The sequence below is a fragment of the Gymnoscopelus microlampas genome (assembly GCF_963454915.1).
Source record: "Gymnoscopelus microlampas genome assembly, chromosome: 2".
Taxonomy (NCBI): Eukaryota; Metazoa; Chordata; class Actinopteri; order Myctophiformes; family Myctophidae; genus Gymnoscopelus; species Gymnoscopelus microlampas.
In genome coordinates, this window is record NC_139939.1 from 22,934,790 (window position 1) to 22,958,962 (window position 24,173).

Sequence of the window (24,173 nt, forward strand, 5' to 3'; positions counted from 1 at the left end):
CTTTATTGAAGGTTTGCATTGACATGATACATGATACAATTCACAGTACAGAAATAAACAGAAAAAGACATACATTTATAAACATACAAATAAAATACATATTTATAACCTTTATGGGAGTGCACATTTAAAGGCATTGTAGGGAACATTAAGCCTAAATTTAAAAAATATTTATATATATATTTTTTGCATTTTTTCCCCTCTATCAGCCACTATATAATGAAGCTGGGGTGTTTTCCTGCATTGAAACAGTACTCTTTCTGAAAACCCTATTTTCCCTGCATTGTTATTGTTTGTGCAGTTCGTTTCCCGGCCACCAGGGGGTGATGCCCCCATAGACTTCCATAGACTTCCTTACGTACCGGACAAATATAACAACAACAACAATAGGGAAAATAGGGTTTTCAGAAAGAGGCCTGTGTTTCAATGCAGGAAAACACCCCAGCATCATTATATAGTGGCTGATAGAGGGGAAAAAAATGCAAAAAATATATATATAAATATTTTTGAAATTTAGGCTTAATGTTCCCTACAATGCCTTTAAACCTTTCTCTAATATTGCTTCACATCTCTCCTTTTTGAGCGGTGCAACTGCTCCTATAAGAGGGTTTAGGACCCATCCGTGGCGAAGTTTTTCTTTCCGTCGTGAAAATTTGTCACACGCCCATAGGCTAAGCTTTGCAGGACGTGCTGTGATTGGCTAGCGAAACACATGATGAAATTAACTTCAAACTTCGCAGACGCTCTGTGATTGGCTAGCGAGACGCATGATGAAATGTGTGCGTGCGTAAAAAATGTAAGCACGTCACTTCGCAGGACGTGCTGTGATTGGCTACCGAGATGCATGATGAAATTAATAACTCATAAATAGCACCGCTCACTTCACACTGGGTGTGATTTTTTTTTTTTTTGAGTGGTGCCAACCACTCCTACATTTGACTTTGTCCGTGTGTCCGTATGTCCGTCCGTCCGTATGTCTGTCCGTATGTTTGAGCGCGGCTGATTGGTCAAGCTTCACGTGACACGTGACAATATGTTGTCACGTGTCACGTGACAACATATTGTTGCTGATTGCAACACAAGGATGCAACCAGTTACACTTTCAAAGGCACCACTCTCTTCACACTGGGTGTGATTTTTTTTTATATATACAACAACCATTTCCCCCATCTTTTTTGGAGGAGATCTTCCCTTATTTTCAGTTTGAATGTACATTTTTCCATATCCTAAATTCACTTGACATTTATGAGATGGCTTGAAATACGAATTTAAATCCGATTGTCTGGACACTGAAGCCTGATTTATGCGCCAACGTATGACGTATGATAAAATCTCACAATGCTTTGTGCTCGTAGATGTACTATTTTCGGCAATGTCTGAATACACAAATCTGATCGCTTGCAAATGACAGTGTGGACAGTCAGTCTTAAAGATCATATTTGAGAAACAAATCAGATTTGTCTGCAGTCTGAATAAAGCCTTAGGGTCAGCACTTTTAGACCAAACTACCCTGTGATAGTCTGAAATGTACTTAAATCATTGGAAATAAACTGACTCACAGATTTGATACTGCTGTCCCCTGTGGCCACAGTACCCATTGGAACCGAACCTCTACGGTTTCAAGTGAATGTCCAACATTTCCTTGAAGAATATTGTGTAACTAGAGAGATGACAGGTTATGACAGTTGCTATTCTATCCATTCTTATAACTCGATGCCTGTTGACTACAAAATAAGAATCTTAAAAAATAAGTTATTCAAAAACAAAATTCTGATTTCTTGATCTCTTTATGTTTGTGTTCCGGTAAGATTTTGAGAAAAGGGTAATTTTCTACTCAAAACTAAACTTATAATATATATATATTAGGGCTGGGACTCGATTAAAAAAAATAATCTAATTAATTAGAGGCTTTGTAATTAATTAATCGCAATTAATCGCATTTTAATCGCATATCAATATTTGACCTGAGAACAGTGAAAAGCAATTTTTTCAAATGGATTTTGGCATACGTCTTTAAGTACATGTACTCAAGAACTGTACTTAAGTACAATTTTGAGGTATTTGCACTTGACTCTCGAGTATTTCCAATTTCTAATACTTTTACTTCTACTCCAGTAACTGCACTATATCTCAGAGGCAAATATTGTACTTTTACTCCACTACAATTATTTGAAAACTTTAGTTACTACTTAGTATTATTATAAAACATTACAGTAGCCATGTGAAAATAGCAGATACAAGCGCAAGGCATTGTGAGCTTGTAGATCAGCTATTTTCCACCACTGGAGGCTGGTAGAGTGTGTTGTTGTTACTGTTGTTTTATAGTAGATTAATTAATTATGAATAAAAATCGCGCGCATGTGATCCGCACCGCATCGTGGAACCCCCCCCCACCAGCGCACCGTCGGCACTGGTGTGCTGGCTAAAGTTGACTTTGTTGTTGTCTGTCATGTCTGAGAAGTGAGAACCACCGTATGTTGTTGCGCTGCTATAAACGGTCCGTCTGAAACTCGTCCAGTGAGAAACGTTCCGCGGTGCAAAAATGGGTGCGATTAAAATGCGTAATCTTTTTTAACGCGATAATGTTTCTGTAATTAATTGATCTAAATTCACACGATAAAGTTCCGGCCCTAATATATATGATATAAATAAAATTCTAATCCAGAATTACAGTTGGGATATATCGAACTACATGTTGTGCTACCACAAGCATAACACAATTATTGGCCAATATTGTGCCAGTGATGTACACCAAACTCATATGCATTTACTTTGTTGTTACAGTGGTCAAAGTCGAGAAGAACCCCTCTTCACAACTTAAGCGCACTCTGTCAGAGGGTGAGAAAGATGGCCTGAAGGTGGAAAGAGAGGGGAAAAGGCCCAAGGTGGAGTTGGAAGCGCAGCTGGAACTAAAAATTACTGCAAAAGCCAACAGTCGCCTTAAACTTGAAAAGGTTTGTTATGCCCTTTAATATACTGTCTTTTATTTCCCCCTATTATAAGATATTTGTTTTATTGATGGATGAAGACCATGGTACAAGCCATATTTTGAATACTGTAGGGATGGAAAAGTTATAAACGGTGTACAAAAGACTGCATATTTGTGAACCAGCGCAGTAAGTAGATGGTCTTCCCACAGCCATACACTTGACACAAAAGCTCAGAAACACTATCTAAACTGATTTTGGTTTAAAAAAAAATAAGACAGCGACCTACCGTTCAGGCGCTATCGCCATCTCAAGCCGAAAAGCCTAGATCTACAAGCACCGGCCAGCGAAAGCCGCCTGTGTCCGCTCTGAGGAGCGTTGTGGCCGGCCACTGTGGTCCAAATTAAATGGTAGCACACTAGCATTGCATCACTTGCTAACGTCTAACGTCTATATGCAGAAGCTATACAAGCACACATACCTGAGATATACAACGTTTTTGAAGGCCTGCAGACAATCTTCCGACATATCATGACATCATTGTATCCCGTTCAGTGAAATGTGCAATTTCTAACTTCACGGCACGCTGTCTACCATATTGAAATCTGTGATCGCCCCTCCAGAGTATGGGAACTTGGGAAGGCCACATTTTGAAGAAACACCCTTTTTGTTTTGCTCTTTGACTGCCAGAAATAAAACATAATTTTGCCATGCCACTGCCAGCGACACCAAACGGTGACCCATAGGCGAGTGAACAGTGCCATCTAGTGGAAAACCACTGAAAACACAATTCTCGTCATTGGCACTGTGAGCCATTGCAAAATATGACGAGAAATCTTGTCATTGGCAGTCAAAAGGTTAAGAAACACCATTTTTCCGATCAATAATTATATATTAATGAAACATTTAGACATATTACCCACGTTGTATTCAATTAGGCTCACAACTCTGTGCACATTCAGCCAACGCAACATTAGATTTACAACAAAATATATAGAGATGTACCAATACCATTTTTTCCTTCCCGATACCAATTCCGATAATTTGCGTATCGGTCGATACTGAGTACCGATCCGATACCAGTGTGTAATTTCAAGGACAGTGGTTCTCAAAGTGGGGTTCAGGGACTCTCAGGGTTCCTTGAGGTCTGTAACTCTACGGGTCCATTTGGTTCCATTTGTACACTCTCAGATGGGGTCCTGAAAATTAAAAAGTTTGAGAACCACTGATCTAGGAATAAATTCCATTAATCATTGACTGCCAGAGTTAAAACATCGTCTATAGCTGCCCGTGCCAGCGATTCTGAGCGTTTTTTACTAACCTTTGAAAAATCATATAATATTTTTCTTCACGAAGAGCCATCCACCGATCACTTTAAAAGACGTTGCCGAGTCTCGTAGAATCAGAGAAAAGAAATTGTGCCGCTGTGTTAATCCATTCCATAGTTGTGGGCAATTGAATGTGGGTTGTTTTCGCCAAAAAGCAACAGAAAGCTAGAAAGAAAAATGTTTTTTTTTCAAATCCTTTAACATTAGATCGAATTGGCCAGGGTTTGTTGTGATCACATTATTTCCCGCTCTACTGTTCTCCAGAAGTCATAGGATCACTCATAGGTTGGCGAACAGCGCCCTCTAGCGTAAACCATTGAAAACACCACACACTCGTCAACTCGTCATTGGCAATGTGGACCTCGGGCCAACTTACGAGTGTACTCATCAGTGGCAGTCAATAATAGTTGTTTAAGTGCAGCTACAAGTTAGTAAAAATAATAATGTAAATAGTACAGTAAGAGTATAAAACAGTAGTGCAACATTACTGTAAATGGCAAATGTATGTGACAAAATGATGTGGTGTAGGCATGGCATAGACAGCATTTTAGGCGGTATTGGCAGCTTTTCCGATACTGGTATCGGAACAAATCTAAACATTTACATTTATAAACATAATAAGTGATAATACCCCCAAAAACGAATTTTGATCATTTTAACATCCAACTAGCAATAGTTCAGAAATAAATGTTTAATCAATAATGCAGTGCAAATCTGTAACTAATTAAAGCTGTACCATTTTACAAATACACAAAAAACAAATTGATAATATAATTGATGAATTTCACCATGTTTGTGGAAATGTTCTTAGTAGTAGTCTACACTTTACGTGCCCAGCTGTACCAACATGCGTACCTAGAATAACCCGTAAGGGCGATACGTAATTACAAGTAATAAGGTGCTCAGGTGGGCAAAAGCCAGCTGAACCGGTAAGTACCAGTCCAATTCATTCATTTCGTGGGTGTGTTCGTCATCATTTTCAAAAGGTCTCCATTCCTGCCCGTCTACATGAAAGCGCTGTGGCAGCGTTTTCAAAACAAAACAGGGTCAGCAGAGTTTTCAAATGTCTCTGTTTTAGGGGGTAAAAATGGCAGAATAGTGTGGATGATTGGTGAAAATAGTGTGTTTTCATGTCCTAGTGGAGACCTAGTTGGAGGCCTGAGATAACTGACTCTCGCCTAGACTGGGATAATGTAATCATGCCGGAAACAAAGAGAACCTGTTCACCTCCAAAATGATTCCCACGGCCAGAGGCATCATAATGTGTTTCGTTTGGTACAATCATTTTGTTTCGTTTGGTATAATAATCATGTTTATTCCAACACGTAGTGTGCCTGGTGAGACTAAACTACTCGATTCGGCATTCAGTTGGAGTAACAACTGAAAACAAAGTGGCGCCAACCGGAAACCACTTTCTAGAATTCTAGAGTAGGCATGGCTTAAGTCACACTGGTCAGTTCAGAATGAAAACCAGGCTTTCCGCCATGTGGAAAGCCTGGTGACGCGATGTTGCCTCTCTTCAAACACAAAGGGGCACGTTTTCTCACCTTCATAGGGATCTGACTAGAGATTACTTGACAAAACGTTACATTTGATTACTATTATTGTTCTAAAAAAATCTTGGATAAAGCTAAACAAATGATATCTCATTTTGTAACTATAATCCTCTACTTCCATATGTAATGAAATGCAAAAAATCTAGTTGCTGCATTCAGGCACATTTTAGAAGGGATGACATGTTTGAGTCAAGCTAAATAGTTCATGTTGGCAATGTTTACACAATGAAGGGAAACGTCCTGAAAAGAAGGTTTAGCACAAGTAATTGTTCTTATAATCTCTGCATGACTGATTATGTCCTCACAGGCTTGTACTAGTTTAGCAGTAACTCCCCTCAAATTCATCTACAGTCATAGCCAATCTATTAGAATCCTAATAGAACTCTATGGTAACCCCATTCCCAGGCTTTCCCATCTCACGAGGAGAAAAGCCTGGTTTCGACCTAACGCAGAATGTGTCTATAGGGTGAGACTTCCATTGTATGTTACCCTGGAAGCTGTCTTTTCTTTGCCAATCGCAACGTGGGTTTCATGCCTGAGGAATGTAAACAGATATCCACAGCATCAATATAACTTCCTTGGGCGGTTCTTCCGGTACTTCCTGTTAGACACTCTCACTCTCAGTATTACACTGTGATGTAATCCAACCCCAAAGGTGTCTCCAAATTTGAATACTTAGATTTAGTTCAGCTTCTACCTGCCCCTCCAGTGAACGGCACTGTGACATTCCCACAATAACTTTAGAAGATATGTAAACAACTAACAGCATTATATTTGCAGACATAATACAAACGACTCTTTACCTAATACAGCTTAAAACAAATACATACATCATGAACTAAGGAAATGCCAAACAAAGGTAAACTAATAAAAGAAACGACAACGCTCCAACTACACTCCTCTCTCTTCCCTGACCGCGTTGTACAGCCTGACAAGGTAATTGGCAGTCAAGGTTATTGACTTAGGCTGAAGGCCTGTGGCTGCATTCTTGTGTATGAACTCCATGCCTCCCGGAAGTAGACCTCAAAAAGACAGTGATTAGTAGGATTCCGCCAAATAAAAGTACAACGTAACCAAAATGAACTGTATTAGCCTGTTTGGTCAAACTTTAAACGACAGTCAATATCCATGTCAGTTTTTATCTTAATGAGGGGGATGTTCTCACCCTAGTGAGGAGTGGCTTTGGAAGGGAGGTGCGCAAGGCATGCTGGTAGTTGGAGTAATATTAGCCTCGTGTGGCCAGACAATATCACACGACACACTGCGTGGATATTAGTCTGGTCCCTATCAACGATAGATTTTTTTCCAAGGGGCGGTTACAAAAAGATCCAAACGGACTCTATTGGTTAGACCTAAACCAATCAGAGCAGTGCTTCCTTGTACGAACGAATCAGAGCAGTGCTTCCTTGTACGTCATTGCTCCAAATAAGGTGATAAGCCCGTCCACATTTGGATACTGGGCCCTGATTGGTCCCTCACAACTTCGGAGGGAGAGAAATTAAATCTCTATTGAGGGGGGCCAGACCTAATCTGCCGAGGGCTAAAGTGCGATGCAATTTTGCAAAGGCAGATTCGTCTGGAACCAGGCTAGAGTAATATACATTGGGAAGCAATCCAGAGGAACACACACATTAATTTTTCTGGTCAAAGGGCGGCAATTACAAATATATGAATACTCTTTCCCACTTCAAATAGTACAAACTTTGAGTGACTACAGCTTGTTCAGTTGAAGTTCCGAAATGGTATTTTGACATTACATGTTTTTTTCTTATTCTTCTTTTTCAGATTGTGCAGCAGTTGGTGGCAGAGCAGTTGAAGGCGTTCGAGTGTACGGTTGTTGATAAAGGTTTACAAGAGCTGAAAGACAGAGTAGAAAAGATAGACTGTGCCACCAAACACCAGCACAGCATTAGTACACTACAAGTAAGGAGATCTTTCATTTTCATTGAAAACAATAATTTCCTCATACATACCTCATTTATTCAAACATACATGCAATAAGACTTATTCATTTACATACACATGGTAATATAAGAACAGTAGAAATGTATTATAGTTTGTAACCCAAAATATTTTGTCTGTCTGCGATCTTTTTCAGGCTAAAATAACTCGAATAGCGAAGAAGTTTGGAGAGGCCAATCAAGCATCAGAAAACAGAAGAAAACAGGAGGTAATTTATTTTCTTTAACACTTTCAATAGGGATTACACCCTGGGCTGATTTTTAGATGTAGTTGTGGCTCTGGAACACCTAAAAATAACACACCCATTATTGTAGGGGGAAAAAAAGAAAAAAGGATTTAATAGTGCATCTACAAGCTAACAATGTCGCATTGTGATGTGTTGTGAGCTTGTAGATTGGCTATTTTCGCCACTTGACCCCATCGCACAGCTAAGGCGCTGGTTAAGTGGTTCATTGATTTCTATGAGCTACAGTACATCGCTACAATCTTCTTGAACATATATGGCAACATATTAGCATAACCTATGTATATATAGACAGAATGGAAGATAAATTAGCTCTACAGAGAATTCTGGAAATTTCAGTCTGGAAAAGTATGGAATTTTAAAATGGAAAATGTGTAGAAACCCTGTGCCTTCCATATTTGTACCATTCTGTAGTTTTCTGCCTGTACTGGAAAACAAACTACAAAATCAGCTTAGGGTTTCATCCGCTTTCAAGACTTTTTGTTCTGTTATTCAAATCATGTCTGAAAAACACATTTCTGACAGGGGACTTTGTAATTTTCACAGGCACTTGCAGCTGCTTCCGCTAAGACTGCAGCTGCAACAGCTGCAGCAGCTGGCCCAATAACCCCAGTAACCCATCGGTAAGTGTTTTTTTGATTCATATTTTTAATGATTCATATTCATAATCTAAAACACTGCCAATGCTTGACTTATTATAGCAGACAAGTATTGGTGTTTTACGTAACAGTATATTACAAATTCCACTTGGCGGATCAGTTAGGAGATTTTTCATCTAGTCACAGAAATTTTAATTCTGTGTAATCATAAAATGCATCATATTATGCGTATGTTTGTGAATTTCCCTATGGGCCTTTGTATGAACGTGACAATACCAGACTGAAGCCAGTAATACGCATGTAGGGCTATATCATTTCCGTAATGCTGAAACATTTGAAAGAACCAGACTGAATGGGGACATAAAACAGTGTCCATATAATTATACAGAAGTGTCCAGAATTTGGAGGTTTGAGTTTGTGACCATATTAAGAATGAGTGTAAGTGTACCACATCAGCATGTACATATATCCATACAAACGCGGGTTTGGGATACAGAAAAATCAAGAGGAACCAACAACAAAAAAAACTAAGAAATACAGCGTTAATGGTTACAGTCGGGGCAAAACAGTATCCACATGAATATCAAGTTTTGTCTACTTGTTGACCGGACACACGCACACACAAAACACAAACACAAAATGCAACGACCATGCCGAATCCCAAATGTATCTCAAAAACAAGGGAAAAGTCAGATTAGCGAGTTTGAGAAAATGGATTTCATAGTGCCCTACACATGGAGCCGTTCACAGCAACAATATTTGAGATTGTCCTGGATTGCTGTCTATAATCACTTAAGACTGGATTGAAGTTTATTGAAGACAGAATAAAGGCCACAATCCTTTACATCTCCAAAAAACGATTTCTTTGGGAACCAAGAATCGCAGACTTTTTTTTTTCAAGATCAACTTTTTAAAGCACTTACTTGACCTTAAATATATTTCTCTAGTTAACCTGCAAAGTAGCCCTGCATGGTTACAGCTGCTGAGTCTTGTAACGTTCTACAATGTGAAGCTTGAGCGTTACCCCAGGCACTGCAGAGTGTAGTTAAAACTGCACCTCTCCTCCCAACAGCGTGCTCCGTCGGCAGACGCAGGAGCCGCAGCCTGAAGTGCCCTCTGTCGCTAAGACACCCGCAGTGTCAAAAAAGAAGAAACACAGGACGAAGGACGAAAAACAAGAAATTCCGGCAGAAGAAGAGCTGGAGGAGGAGGACCCTTCTGCCCGTATGACCATGGCACAGCGGTTGACACAGTACAGTGTAGGCAAATGCCTAACCAACATTCCGCTCCGGCCGATCAGCTCCCAGTGGGAGACGGCGTTGTACCGAGATTGTGGGAGAAACAACCAGAAGCCCAGGCCCGACCGCTACGCTTCGTATATATTCCGCAACTTGGTTCCCTATGACATCTACTGTAGCTGGGTCACAAGGGTGAACTATATTGGCTTATTGGGAAAGGCCGCTCTGCCCAGGAACGTAAGGAAGACACTAAGGATGTACATCGAACGTCGGTTCAGCAGACTGTCCTCTGACAACTGGAGAGATATTCGTGAAGCCATCAATGAATTACTACGAGTGAAGAGAAAACCACTATTTTTTGGGTGTGTTAATGGTTGAACTGCCATGTTTACTTGACCGTCTTTAGTGACAAGAACAAAAGCATACTGTAATAGTAATTGCATTATTGCATTTTCTTAAGACATATTCTCTGTATATTCACCCTGCTTTGAAAAATAAAGTTGAGAATGTGGTGGAAAAAAACTGTCATTATGTGATATGTAATGTGGATTACACATGGGAAACATACTGATGTTCTTCTGCCCACTGCTTAGTACTTCAATTAATACAGATTTGAAATGGAAACGTGCAAGTATAACAGGTGTTTTTCCAAACTCCAAACTCAAAATGTTGACAAAGGGTAGAAACTGAAAGAAGTGTCACACTGGAGGATTGTCGTCTGGTCAACTTTGTGTTGCACTTTTCCCACAGAATAAAGTCCATGTTTTTCACATTAAAAGAACAACTGAAAATGTATTAATTAAAAATACATGAGCCATAATACAAGCATACTGTATATAAAGTACAGTATTAAAAAAGCCCCCTCACACCCACACACATTTATAAACCCCATCCATCCACACGTGCAAAAGTTGCAGCCCTTTCCACCACCACAACCACTCGCACATACTGTACACCAAAACATGTAGGATGTGCTGTACTCAGGCATAATAAAAACATTACTGTTTAGGCAACAGTCCACTAAACGCAAACGTTTTGACCTTAAGCCTCAGCTCGAAAAGTTGGTGTTTATTGTACTGTTGCCTAAACAATAATAGATCTGCAATAAAGTGAGTGCAGTTTGTTCCATATAATAGGACGATAGTGTCACCATGTACCTTCACCAGATCTCAATTTTATTAGGAGACGGGTGCCTAATGATCTGAGGGATCTGATTGGTTCATAGGCAGTAAGCAGTTCAGATGTATTCAGGAGCTAAAGCATTCAGAGCCTTGTAAACAAACAGTAGTACTCGATTCTGCATTGTATTGGGAGCCATTTAAGTGATCTATAAGGAATGTGCTGAGCTTTTCTTTTCCCAGTGAGTTATCTGGCTGCAGCATTTTGAATGAGCTGTAGCCTTCATACAGTCTTTTTGGGTACAACAAAGGGGGCATTACAGTAATCTAACCTGTCGGATATTAATGCATAGACCAGTTTCTGTCAATCAAATTGGGACAAAGACCTTTATTTTTGGAGATGTTTTTAAAGGACCATCTTAGTAATATTATTTCCCAAGGCTCACTGTGTTTTCAGAGGCAGTGAAACCAAATAGGAATGGATCTCCTAATACAGAGATCTCAATTTGTATTCTTTGTTCAACTGTGGAATGTTTTGGGAGTAGTTCAGTGTTAAGACTAAGAGAAAATCTTAAATAACTAACCTAGAGACAAATGTTGAAAATCATGCAAACTTTTTCAACAAACTAGAGAACAGCTGCTTCGCTCAAAATCAACTCATCAAAAACCAAGGTGATGTGTATCAACAATAAGAACAACTCCAATAATCATGGACCAAAATCAGATAGAGGAGGTAGCCAGTTTCACATACCTAGGAAGCATAATTACTGTGGACGGAAGAGGATGTCAGTGCCAGAAAAGGAAAAGCAAGGATTCAAACCACTTTCAACATCTTAAATAAAATCTGGAAAGGAAAAAATATCACACAAGAACAAACTGCAAATGTCAAATCCACCCTACTCTAAACCTGGAAGAAAACTACCAACCTACTCAACAAACAAACATAATTTTTCAAGCGCTGCCTCGACGCCTCCTAGGAATCTACTGGCCCAACCAGTAGACCTGTGGGACCTCAATAGACAAGAGTCAAGACACAATAGAAACACAAATCAGGAGGAGGAAATGCAACTGGATAGATTACACACTTCGAAGACATAATAGATCAATCACAAAACATGCTCTGACATGGAACCTGCTAGGCAGGAGGAAGAGAGGAAGCACAGAGCAGGAGATGAAGGTGCAAAGGCTGTCATGGCAACAACTGGAGAAGAGGGCACAAGACCAAAGAGGATGGAGGAGTTTCATCAATGGCCTATGTTCCTCAGGGAATTTAAAGGCCTAAGTATACTGGGCTCACGTTTCCAAAGCCATCACCGTCAAAGTTGAAAATATGGCTGTAGTGGTTAAGGCAGAGCGCCCAATGGCTGAATCTAACAGCTGAATATACATTGCCAAATTGTAAACAAAGTATGTCATCCACCATGGTTGCCATGTGTTTGTCAAGTTCACCTGCTGCCGAGCTTCCACTTCAACTAAAAACTCGAGCGCAAATTACATTATCATTTTGTGAAGATGGAGGGGTTCTCTAATTCCACGCAAATAAAATGCATATTTTACAAGATAATTGGATGCTGCAAAAAATAAAACGAATCAAAATGTTTTTTTTCTATCACTTCGCTTTCTCTGGCTTCGTGAACAAGGTCTCTTCATGGTATCTGTAAAGCCTTCGAGGCAGCCATCATGCATTGTGAAAAACCTTGTAGGATGCTGCTGCCTTCTAAGCTCACTAGCTTTGGCATGTTTTGTCTGTCAGCGGAAATCTACGTATTTATTTTGGCAGTAAAAAAAAAAAGGCATGTTTCTTGTGAACGATAACGAGACATTTTGAAGAGTCTAATAATTTGAAATATCCATTCTTGTCATGTCTTTTTCATCAATGATAAATTGATAATATACAGTACATTAGTAGCAGGGTACCCAGCGTTGCCTGGGTTATTGTGCCGGTGAATTAGGCACAAAGTACTTGGAGGCCATCTGTGATGTCAGTACCATGACGTCAGACATCTCCATATTTGGGCAAAGTTTTATGCGAAGCCACCTATCCTTTCATTAAAAAAAAGTTAAATATAAACATTTGAATAAAAATTGTTTGTGCTTAAAGGGATATTTCACTTTCAAAAAAACTTTTGGTGATTGTATCGTCTACTCAGGCTTTTGTGAGCCCCGCAGACAGTTTTTAAGTTGCTTGATTCAATATTTAGATATTAAATATTCATTTTATCAGACACGCCCCCTTCTTATACAAACCCATTGTAACTTCAAACTCCATTTTTAACATGTTAGATTCATCAAAAACACCCGTCCTTGGTTCACCCGTCTCCTACCGCCCCCCCTAATACGCGAGGGGGCCGTGTTTTTTTCGATAACTTTTTTCATTTATTTTTTATATATTTTTTGTAAAATGAAAAAAATAAAATGCAATAAAAAAATAATAATAATACATGAAAAAAATCTCGGAAAAACACGCCCCCCTCACGCATTAGGAGGGCAGGGTGAGTTACCAGAACCAAGGACGGGTGTTTTTGATGAATCTAACATGTTAAAAATTGAGTTTGAAGTTACAATGGGTTTGTATAGGAAGGGAGCGTGTCTGATAAAATGAAAATCAAATATCTAAATACTGAATCGAGCAACTTAAAAACTGTCTGGGGGGCTCACAAAGGCTTGAGTAGATGATAAAATCACCAAAAGTTTTTCTGAAAGCAAAATATCCCTTTAACCACTCTTAGAACCCTTTTTATTTGGTAAACTTGACCTGAGTCAGCTCTGTACTTTTCCTTTAACCCCAAATGTGTTCGCCCCGAAACATTTGTCACTTTGTTGTTTTTGTTTGAGTACTTTTTCTTTTTATTAAGTTATTGTTGATATTACTTTCAATAGATGTTGGATATTACTTAGGGTTTCCTCATAAATATTCTTTCAACTTTCTGTAGGAATTCTATGAAGCTGTGACATCAAACATTTTACTTACTGATACCTGTCACCTGAGAGTAGTCCGACGTAATACATAATGTCATTAGATAGCTAAGAAGACAGAAGGTGGTGCTATTGATTAAAACATATATACAGTATACTGTGAACTTCCTGCTTGTGATTGAAGCAAAATGGATTGAAGAAACATTTCATTGCTGATTCTTGGGGTTGGGATGCTCCAACTTATACTTAGGATGCACCAACTTATACTTGCAGTACTAATAATTGAGCTGAACATAAAGGCATGGAAGCAATTTTAGTCCAAATTCTGGAGTATCATTTAGGTCCAAAGAAGCGGTGTAGTGTATTTGTGGTCACTCTCTTTATTGGTTCATTTGTGAATATACAAAGCTCTGATTAGACTAGAGCCTTGCATGAAGATACTATCCAACGATTCCTAAGTGGGCTGTCAGACGCTTTTTGCTTCCTTCTATGCCAATTTACAGAAAAGTCACACATGTAATGATAAACGACGTCTGCACCTTGAATGTCACTGGATTAACACATTGTCCCCTTACGTGTCATTCTGTTGTGGATGATAACAGCTCTAAGCATAAATAAACAATTTCTAAATTTCTAAACAGGCTGGTCCGGACTACTACGCATACTCCAACAACCATTTCAACAACCAATGCAATTTGTGAGTAATAGATGTCCATTTACTATCTTCAATATTCCATTTACTGTCTTCAGTATGACTTTGACTTTTTCTAAGGACTTAATGAGCTACCCTTTGAATATGCATTGATAATTATAACTCCAAAGAGTATAGTTCATACTTATGATGTGTATCATACTTCTAAATTCTTGATTACCTTATTTGAGTAATCATTTTCTCTCCATTTCCAGCCTCCCCTCGTCTCCCAACCCCGGTTCCCATGTGTACTCCCACGTCCACAACCATGGTACCACAGACCCAACAACAGATTCTCCAGCTGATAGCCTCCACTTCTAATGCAACCAATTCCCTGGCCACTGCCATCACCACCCAGAGTTCCATGGGCACCTTGCTCCTGAAAACAGCCAATGGGGGCGCTAGCCAGGGCATGCTCTTCCAGCTGCCTTTGTCTATGACTAACTGCCAGCCAGGAACCCTTGTCAACATTCCCGTCTCGTCTTTGCCCACTGTCAACTCTCTTAACAAGGCCAAAACAACCACAACAACCACCACTTTCATATTAAAGCCAGCCCACGCGATCACGACTGCAGCAGGTTCAGTCACCGCCACTGTCCCTGCTCTCCAAGCCTCTGCGGCTCAGATGTCCCAGATGACTCTTGCCCGGGCCGTGTACCAGGGGGGCGCTGGAGGGATCAGTACGCCCAACGCCGGGGTGTCGGTGACCACAGCCAGGGCACCAACTCAGTCCATTTCTTTAGCAGGAGCCATGTCTTCATCCTCTTCGCCTGCAACCTCTGGGCCAGCAGCAACAGGCTCCACTGCTCCAGGACCCCCACAGGGAACATCCATGACGTCAAAGACAGGTGTGTGTGTGTGTGTGTGTGTGTGTGTGTGTGTGTGTGTGTGTGTGTGTGTGTGTGTGTTGCTTCGGACCTATTTCACCAGATTTTCTTTTCAAGTTTATCCGGCGGGGCATTGAAGAGGTTTATATGTATTTCTGATCGGAAATGTGGGGCTCCAGAGACACAGACACGTGTCATTCACAAACAGCACACCTAGTAACTTGCTATCCATAGTTACAGATTGCACAGGGAAGCCACCCCGTTATTTTATATTTAGTTTTTTACTGCATGGCTGTGTAGGAGCCTAGCTGTCTATAAGAGTCTGTCTGTTAGTTTGTTTGTTTGGAGCTAATCTCGCAAACCGCTGGACCAAGCGGTGCCAAATTGTTCATGCAAACTGACAGTAGGCCAACGTACCTCTTGCACGGCTTGGGGCAAAATCCACTCCAAAATTTACCAAATGCCCTCGAAAATCATTTATGGTAGGCAGAAAAAGCATGGAGACGTTTTGAATTGTAATAGAAAATCTAATTCTATATTGTGTTGAATGTTGTCATTGCCTTGACCAAGGAATGCAGAGTAATTGTTTCCTATGTTTGACCTACACATTTCAGACAACCAAGCTACAAGCTCCACTCCAGCCAAACCTGCTGTGGTAGCGGGACGCCCAAAAGGCTCTGTCATAGACCTCACTGAGGATGATGACGACGTGCAGGGTAAGGTTGAGGAGCAACCGTCTTCCCCTGTCCTAACGTGAATCTTCATTTCGTGATTCCCTTTTGCATTGTAAATCAGAAATACAATATTTATTCTGATTCCTCTGTCTCCTACAGTAACGGGGGTAGTAAAGAATGCCACTGCTGCACCTGCCTCGGTTACACAGCGGCCTCACCCAGTCATCAGTGTTCCCAACAGTAAGTCCCTTCATATTATGATGTCTTTGGGTGAGCGGGAGTGTGATTCACTCTCCTTATATCTGATACTGGTTGTCTACATTAGAGCCCTGCACTGGACTGTGCCCGCCCGCTCCCGCAATAGTTTCAACTCGTCCCACCTGCAGTTAATTTTTTAACGACAGCTCCCAGTGTTTAAGTACCGCCTGCTCCGTCCTGCAGTATTTTCATTGGGAGACAAATAAAAAGAGAAGGACATCATTGACCATTTCAGCACCACGGACAGAGACACCACTGGACTAACTGCTGATCAGTATGCTGCCTATTTAGATTACCTAAATTGAAAACGATGTGTGATGTCGTCTTCTATTTCTTGGCCTGCACCGATTATTTGACAAAGGTCATAATCATTCAAAGATATTGTTTATTCATACGCTTGTCCACCTGGCTCATACGCTTGTCCACCACTCTCTTTGACTTCAATCCATTCCAAACCTTTGGCTCCAGTTTTCTTCCCACTGCCTAGAACAGTTTCTCAACCTTTTTGGCTGGCTAACCACCCCCCCACAAAAATACTTGGCCATGGCTTGCGCCCCCTCCTTCACGACTCACCGATCTAACAACATACACGCACTGAACAAACACGCGTGCGTGTGCGCACACTGAACAAACACGTGACTGCACACATACCGACTGAGACGGCTATACTAAATTAAATAGCTAGATTAGTTCATCGTTATGGCGTTAATTATGGTACATTTTCTAAAACTGGGGATTTCGATTGGAGGAGTAATATTACACTTGAGTCGAACGGTGCATCCGAGAGGCAATTCCTATGTTGAAAGACTCCACTGATTTATCAGTGCGATTTGGGTGTTTGTTGTAATATTCGGTTTCACTGACTATAAGCTGTGCGTGCACACACTTCCTCGCTCTCTCTCTTCCTCCGAAAAATGTTTGGCCTACCTACTAATTCAATATTCTATATTGTGACTGATTTGACTGATTTTACTTTTATTCAGATTTTAATTTATTTGAACACATTCAGAAAATGATTTTGCGCAATGCCCAGGTTGAGAACCACTGGTTGAGAACCACTGGTCTAGAACGTGACATCTGACCTCTCCTTCAGTACTCCTTGGTTAAGGATGCAATATTTGCATTGGATCCCACGGGAGCCCAATCCCAATGCGGGGCTGTAGTCCATGCCACTGCTTGATATCATATCATATCATAATTTAACTTGAACCCTAGCACCTATTCTTTCAAAATAGGCAAACATACAGCAAAGATATTAGCTCTAGTAGGAGATGGGCTAGATTTGGTGTAGAGGGAGAAAATTAGGGAAGGGACCCTTAAATCCTACATACTTAGTTGACCGGGGTGGTCAACGAGGTATGTAAGATTTAAGTGGTTAATCATTTGTTCCAAAGGCCTGCATTTTATTGATGGTTGCAACCATCAGTAAAGCGTTGCGCTTCTGTCTGATCTGTCCCTTATGTGACAGATGTCTATCAGTGGAATAAAAATAATTTAGTAAAATGTACTTAATGTGGCATTTGCCTGATTGTGTCATTTGCAACATCTGTTGAATTTCCAACCTTGTTCTCTTTCTTAGGTGCTGGAACCAGGTCGTCCCCTCAAAGCAGTCAGAACTCTGGAGGCAATCCTCAGACAACGGTACACCATCGCGCCCCAGTGGTGAGATTATAGAATTACATTTGACATGTTCCATACAGACCACACACAAGGCCACATTTACGTACAAGAAAGGGGCCAAAGTGCGCTGCACCAGCCAATTATGCAATCAATGAGTAGGACAATCCTCTAGTGCAGGTGTAGGTAACTTAGGCAACATTGTGCCAACATTGGCAATGGGGAGGGTGATCTCTGGCACACTGGCATAAGTGTGCGAGAGAGGTTTTTCTTTTAAAATGTAATATTAAATAGATGTCCCCTCACATATCGTCGGTGCAGGACGAACCAGCTAACTCCATTTTCATCTTTTTTTTTTCATAAATCAACGCTATTGAACACCCTTTAGGTCTGTGTAAGAAATCAAAACATTTGAACCAATGAAAAGTATTAAAAAGCGCCTCTGACGAAAACTCCCAACTTCATTGGATCCTCAAACTGTCCGTCAAAAACAAACGACTCCCCCCTCTCCTCTACAGCGCTGCCTTTTAACAGCATGAGTAGTGCGCACTGCGCAGTGAACGAGGAGGAGGACCACGTAAACAAACTCCCTGCAGTCTGTTAAAACTATGCAGTGTACCTGTTTATCAAACTTAGCACTGACGCTAATGTTATGAAAACAAGTAATTATATTTCTAAAATCTATGAAGTGTTTAATGAGGAGAGCAATGTGACAAGAAGAAAGGCGTTCATAGCATTTCTGTCGGCTAGTTCTACTACCTCATTGCAGAAGTTATTGTAATATTTAAAGTCCTGTTTATTATTGTAGGCCTATATATAAAGTGTCATGAAGCATCAGGGCATTAATTCACACGTTGTTGTGATGCATTGTGAGCTTGGAGATCCATTGTTAGCTTTTGAGAATCTGTACCCTTTTGAAACATCTCCCTCAGCAGCGAGTGGAGCTATTGTTGTTTGGACACCTAAGCTTGATTTCTGCTCGTCTGAAACTACTAACTCCACTTGCGCTGGGTAAAGTGTTGATTTACCCGCGATTTGGGTACAGGGTTGATAATATAATGACACATGCAAGTATCTGACAATATATAAAGTCACTATACCAACTTTGATGAGGCAGTATTGCTTTGTTTTAAAAATATAAGGTTTTACAGCAGAGATATACTAATGACATCCTGCACATAATTCTACATTCATTCAAACTCCTAAGGGGGGAGGGAGGGAGTCTGAGAGATATGTGGGTTATGAGTCTACTGATCTTTACATTCCTAATGTGAAAGAAAATATTTATAAAGAACAAAAAAATAAAGGTTGTTATAGTTGGACAATCAAAATCTGTTGGAAATTTAAAAAAATGGTGTCATAATTAAACTTAATGTTGATATGGCACGCTGACTTTCAAAATAATGAAAACATGGTCTCCAATAACATTGGGGAGATAGTCTTTGGCAAAAAAAAAGTGTTCCAAAGATTCTCAATGCGACTTTAAGGCCTGTGCCTTGCTGCAATTATTGTGGCTACCACCACCACAGCCTTCCATTAACTCATTGACTGCCAGGAATTAATTAATTAATTCATCCGTCTACCGTCCCTTGCCAGCGAAAATGGCGATTTTACTGTACCTTTGTAATATTGTCTGTGACCGCCGTCCTCACGGAGATTGGCTCATTACAAACACGGGGGTCCGGCGGGGAAAAAATTGTCCGGCCGCGATCCGCCATTCCAGTGCTATGGCCGTTTGAATGTGGCTTGTTTTTTGATAAACACAGAGAAAATGTGACTTTTGTAAATCCTTTAACATGAAAGCCGATCTTTTTTTGTTGTGTTCACGTGATTTCTCTGTGTACTCTTCTTCGGTGGTGCTTGGATCATTCACAGCCCCACCAAAAAACGAAAAAATTACGTCCTTGGCCGCCTGGGCGTTTGGACATAAACCGCGTCAATTACGTCCGTGGCAGGGAATGAGAATATGCCTGTGCTAATTTGCACCTACTGTTTAGAGGCTGAGATTTTCCATTCAATACTGACCATTCAAAATGCATGCATAGTAGAGCAGTGGAATGCATAATCAATCACACTCCTATCGTTATTTGCGTGATCCTACCTCAAATACATTACGTATGCATAAAGGAGAGAAGGGCACTTGCAATGTCATGCAAGGTGTGCTTGAAGTTCTTTGGGTTTTATGTCCGTTACCTCCCTCTCTTGATGGATAGAGGTAATTACAACGATGTACAAACAGTAGTGTCCAACCTGGGATGCCGTCTGCTTCAAATAAATATTATTATTAGTATTGGTCCACAAAACTTTAAAGCCTAAATCGAGAGCTTGTCACAGCGTATCATGGATTTTGTGCTCGTTCTATTTATTTTTCTTATTTCTTCCCCTAATTTATCATTACCACTTTCCCCGTGTATAGTCCCTGTCACTGCCAACCGCTACATGTTGGTCTTGGGGAGGGTTTAGACAACTATACTGTATGTCTCCTCCGATACACATGGAGTCGCCAGCTTGATTCTTTTGAGGAGTTACAGGGCATAGCTCGCGTGGAGGAACACACGATACCGCCCAGTTCTGCTGCCTGCTGAGGAGGCACTAGTGCAGTGAGAGAGAGTGCCCTCCCCTGCCAGCTTCCCACCCGCTAACAAGGCTAATTGTGTTAGTTGGAGCGCCTGGCCAAGGCACGGTGGAGGAATCAAACTCCGTCGTCATGGTGGTGGGCAGGAACTTTACCCCTGTGCCAACCAGATGCCATTTACCGAACTTATTTGAGTAATTGAGTTACTGTCAAGACTTTTAGGTCACTCAAGTAAAAAGTATTGGGAAAGTATTAATGGGTCTAAATAATCTGACTTGTAAAAAATACATTTCATATATATTTCATATGTTCATACATTTTCTATATTTCTTAAAATAATTGTTACATTCATGGTATGGTTAAGTGAGTCTGGCAAATATACTTGTGAGCATGTGCAGATGCCACAAGTCGTCTTTACAATGGTGGAGACGCTCATTCTAATTCTAATACCTACGTCAGGATCACACAGCCAGTTGGTACGTTGTTGACATTGTTGGCTGCTAACATAGCCTATTACTTGTATGATGTTGTTGCTGCTAATAATGTCTAAAGCAAGTGTGTGAATGTTTATGACCACTCCTGTGTTGGCGTTAGTTGGTTATAATGATTATTAGCCAAGAGCTGCCTATAATGAGCCGTTAGCTTGTGGCTAAGCTAATGGACTTTTGCCGTTAGCATGCAGCTAACGCTAACGTTGTTGCCGTGACTGAAACAACAGTGTAAACATCTTATCAACAAATTTTATGAACGTTACTGTGGTAAATGTTATCATCGCACTGTCAGTGCCGCGTTATTATGATTCCCACACCGCGTCGTGGCAAACCCGCTGAGCGGGCGCTGTGATTGGTCAGTAGTCGCTGTGATTGACAGTTCTCGTTTTTGCTACTATGCCTATACCTAACCTTAACCCTAACCCTAACCTCAGTAAAACTATGCCTAAACCTAACCCTAATCCTAACCCTAACCTCAGTAAGACTATGCCTAAACCTAACCCTAACCCTAACCCTAACCTCAGTAAAACTATGCCTGCCGGGGAGCCAATCAGACACGTAAGGCGGGTCTAAATCCAGGACGCGGCGTGGGATTCATAATAACGCGTCAGTGCCGACAGTGGCCCCATCTGCAGTACTTAAAATGGCCAGCATGTCCATTCCGCTTCAATGAAACCACTGGGTTCTGGGGGCTTGACTGTGTTAGACGGTGTTACACTGCATGCTGTTAGTTTTGTACCTTTTATTATCTTATATTCTGTGAATATATGGTAATGCCATGTTTATTTTCTGTGTATTTCAGGTTCATGACCTGTAGTCATTTTGGTTAAAAATAAAACAAAAAGACAAAACACGAGTTGTGACAAGTGTGTGCATAGGCGCCGATAGGGGGGGGCTTCGGGACCAAAGCCCCTGAGGGGGCGGGGCTATTGCGGTTCGAGTTGAGCCCCCACGGCCGCGCACATAAATCCGTGTGCCTGAGTGTGTGGTTCCTGTCAAGCCTATTCGGAGGGCTTTGATTTTGAAAGATCCGAACAGTTACTGTTTGTTAGACAGCATTGTGTGGTCAAGCCATGGCAAGTTAAAATGTTGTTCTCAAGTCTACCTTTTCTTCTGGGGCTATTTTCAGCAAGACTTTTCAAATAAAATAAAGCTTTAAAAGCATAAAAACAACATTAACATAACTTTGACAAAAAATAATGTGTTAGATTCTTTCTCAGGCAAGTTTCAAGTCTGCAAATTGCTTTTCATACCACACTGAATGGACAGAATCCAAAATATGCATATTGTATTTATGTAACGTTTTGCTATGCGGTGAGAGTGAAAGGATAGAGACGAAGATTAAAAAAAAAAGATTATATTTGTTTCTACCAAAGTTCAACATCACTTTAAATATTACTACTCGCATAATAAAGATCAGGTGATATGTAGGCCTACATTCAGACACCAATCTGTATTGATGCAAAATGTTAAATTTGTGTTTGTTCTCTTTTAGGAATCTCCAGCGAAATCCCGTGCTGTAACCACCTCTGCACCGACCCGAGCCATCACAATGATTCTGCCACCCCTCCCCACGGCACCACAACCTGTAGGTCGGCTGCCTGCAGAAGCTACCCAGACCTCGCCCCCCCAGCAACCCCAGCTGAAGCTGGTGCCAAGTCCCAGTGGTATAGTGCTGTCCTGGTGTGTAGCAGAGACTGACCTGACCTGTGCAACTGTAGATAGCTACCACCTATATGCCTTCCATCAGGATAACTCGAATGCCAACAGCGCAACACAGCAGCACTGGAAAAAGATTGGGGAGGTTAAGGCCCTTCCTCTGCCCATGGCCTGTACTCTAACTCAGTTCCAGGCTGGCTCCACCTACCATTTTGCGGTCCGAGCCAAGGACATATATGGCCGCTTTGGGTCCTTCTGTGATCCCCAGTGCACCAACGTCATCAGTCCCAACTCTGGCTGAGCTGATGCACGGTGATTTTTGTTTGAACTTGAGAAGTTATGTTTTCACTTTTAATTTATGTTCATGTTCTTGTTGTTACTCTCACGGATGTTATTTTAGTTTTTTGTAAGTTCTGTCTGGCAACCAGACCTAAAATTCAATAAACGGTTTTATTAAGATGCTTGTGGTTTTAATTACTTTTCAGTGCATTTTGATATCGTTTGTTGTCTAGCTTTAAAAAATAAGTAATCATTTATTGACAAAAATGCATATTCTGTCAGAAGGATAAAACAAAAACACTTGAAAGCTTTCTATTGTGGTCCTTTACTGTAAGTGCAAATATGCATGTAAACTGAGTGCCATGTTTTTATTTTATATACTGTATATGGGGGGGTGGGGGGTATACAGAAAAGTATAATAAATAATAAATATATTCATAACATTTTAACATAGTAGACAACTAAAACAGCAATGGGTATTGTTGAAGCTTGAGCTTCATCTCTCAAACCAGACAACTCTTCCTCAATCTTCGAATGCTTCAGACTCTGTAACTACGCCTCCTGAAAGTCTCGAATGGATAAAGTCAGGTTTGTCATTTTTGTCTCAACCAGGCCGAAGGTGTGGCCGAGACTGTTTTGCACCCTGTCTGTCCGTCTGTGTGTGTGTCCGTCCGTCTATCTGTGAACAGCTTATCTCCGGCACCGTTGGCTCGATCAAAGCGAAACTGTGCACACACACTCCCTGGATGCCAGAGCAAAACCGCCCCCCCTGCCCCAAACTTTTCAGATTAGCCTGTTCCAGCCAGGGCCAGGGGCGTCATTTGGGCTCCCAACCCCCTAGCGTTTGCATCTAAAATAGAATTTTGACAATTTATGCATATTATCTCCACCACAGAACTTTTGCAGGACAGTACATATGATATAATACGATAATACTTTGTCAGCTCACACTTGGAGCCTGCCTCCCCCCCCCCCCCCTTCTCTTTCTGTCAGTCTAGTCTAATTTCACAATTAGCAAATAGAATTCTGATCATCACGCAAGCCAATTGCTGACTGAGAGACACTTCTAGGCAATCAAGCAAATGCTTACTGCATCATGGGAAAACTGACTTAATTGCAACTGGTAATTTCACTTTGATAACCATTAATTCTACTGGATTGTATGTGAACTGGTACACATGTACTCTATAGTCATGTGATTAACACAGATCTGT

At 40.8% G+C, this 24,173-nt stretch overlaps 1 protein-coding gene across 4 annotated transcripts in view; it reads left to right on the plus strand.

The window, feature by feature from the left end:
* atf7ip (activating transcription factor 7 interacting protein) overlaps nucleotides 1-23,140 on the plus strand; it is a 49,001-nt gene extending 25,861 nt beyond the window's left edge. For all 4 annotated transcript variants that reach the window (XM_084044798.1, XM_084044796.1, XM_084044795.1 and 1 more), the window contains 10 exons: nucleotides 2,785-2,954; nucleotides 7,597-7,734; nucleotides 7,910-7,981; nucleotides 8,564-8,640; nucleotides 14,530-14,585; nucleotides 14,795-15,427; nucleotides 16,021-16,122; nucleotides 16,240-16,320; nucleotides 17,918-18,000; nucleotides 22,517-23,140. In XM_084044798.1, the coding sequence (XP_083900924.1) occupies nucleotides 2,785-2,954; nucleotides 7,597-7,734; nucleotides 7,910-7,981; nucleotides 8,564-8,640; nucleotides 14,530-14,585; nucleotides 14,795-15,427; nucleotides 16,021-16,122; nucleotides 16,240-16,320; nucleotides 17,918-18,000; nucleotides 22,517-22,981 (1,877 nt within the window). In that variant the 3' untranslated portion in view covers nucleotides 22,982-23,140. The remainder of the gene's footprint in view (nucleotides 1-2,784; nucleotides 2,955-7,596; nucleotides 7,735-7,909; nucleotides 7,982-8,563; nucleotides 8,641-14,529; nucleotides 14,586-14,794; nucleotides 15,428-16,020; nucleotides 16,123-16,239; nucleotides 16,321-17,917; nucleotides 18,001-22,516) is intronic.
* Nucleotides 23,141-24,173: the final 1,033 nt, after the last annotated feature.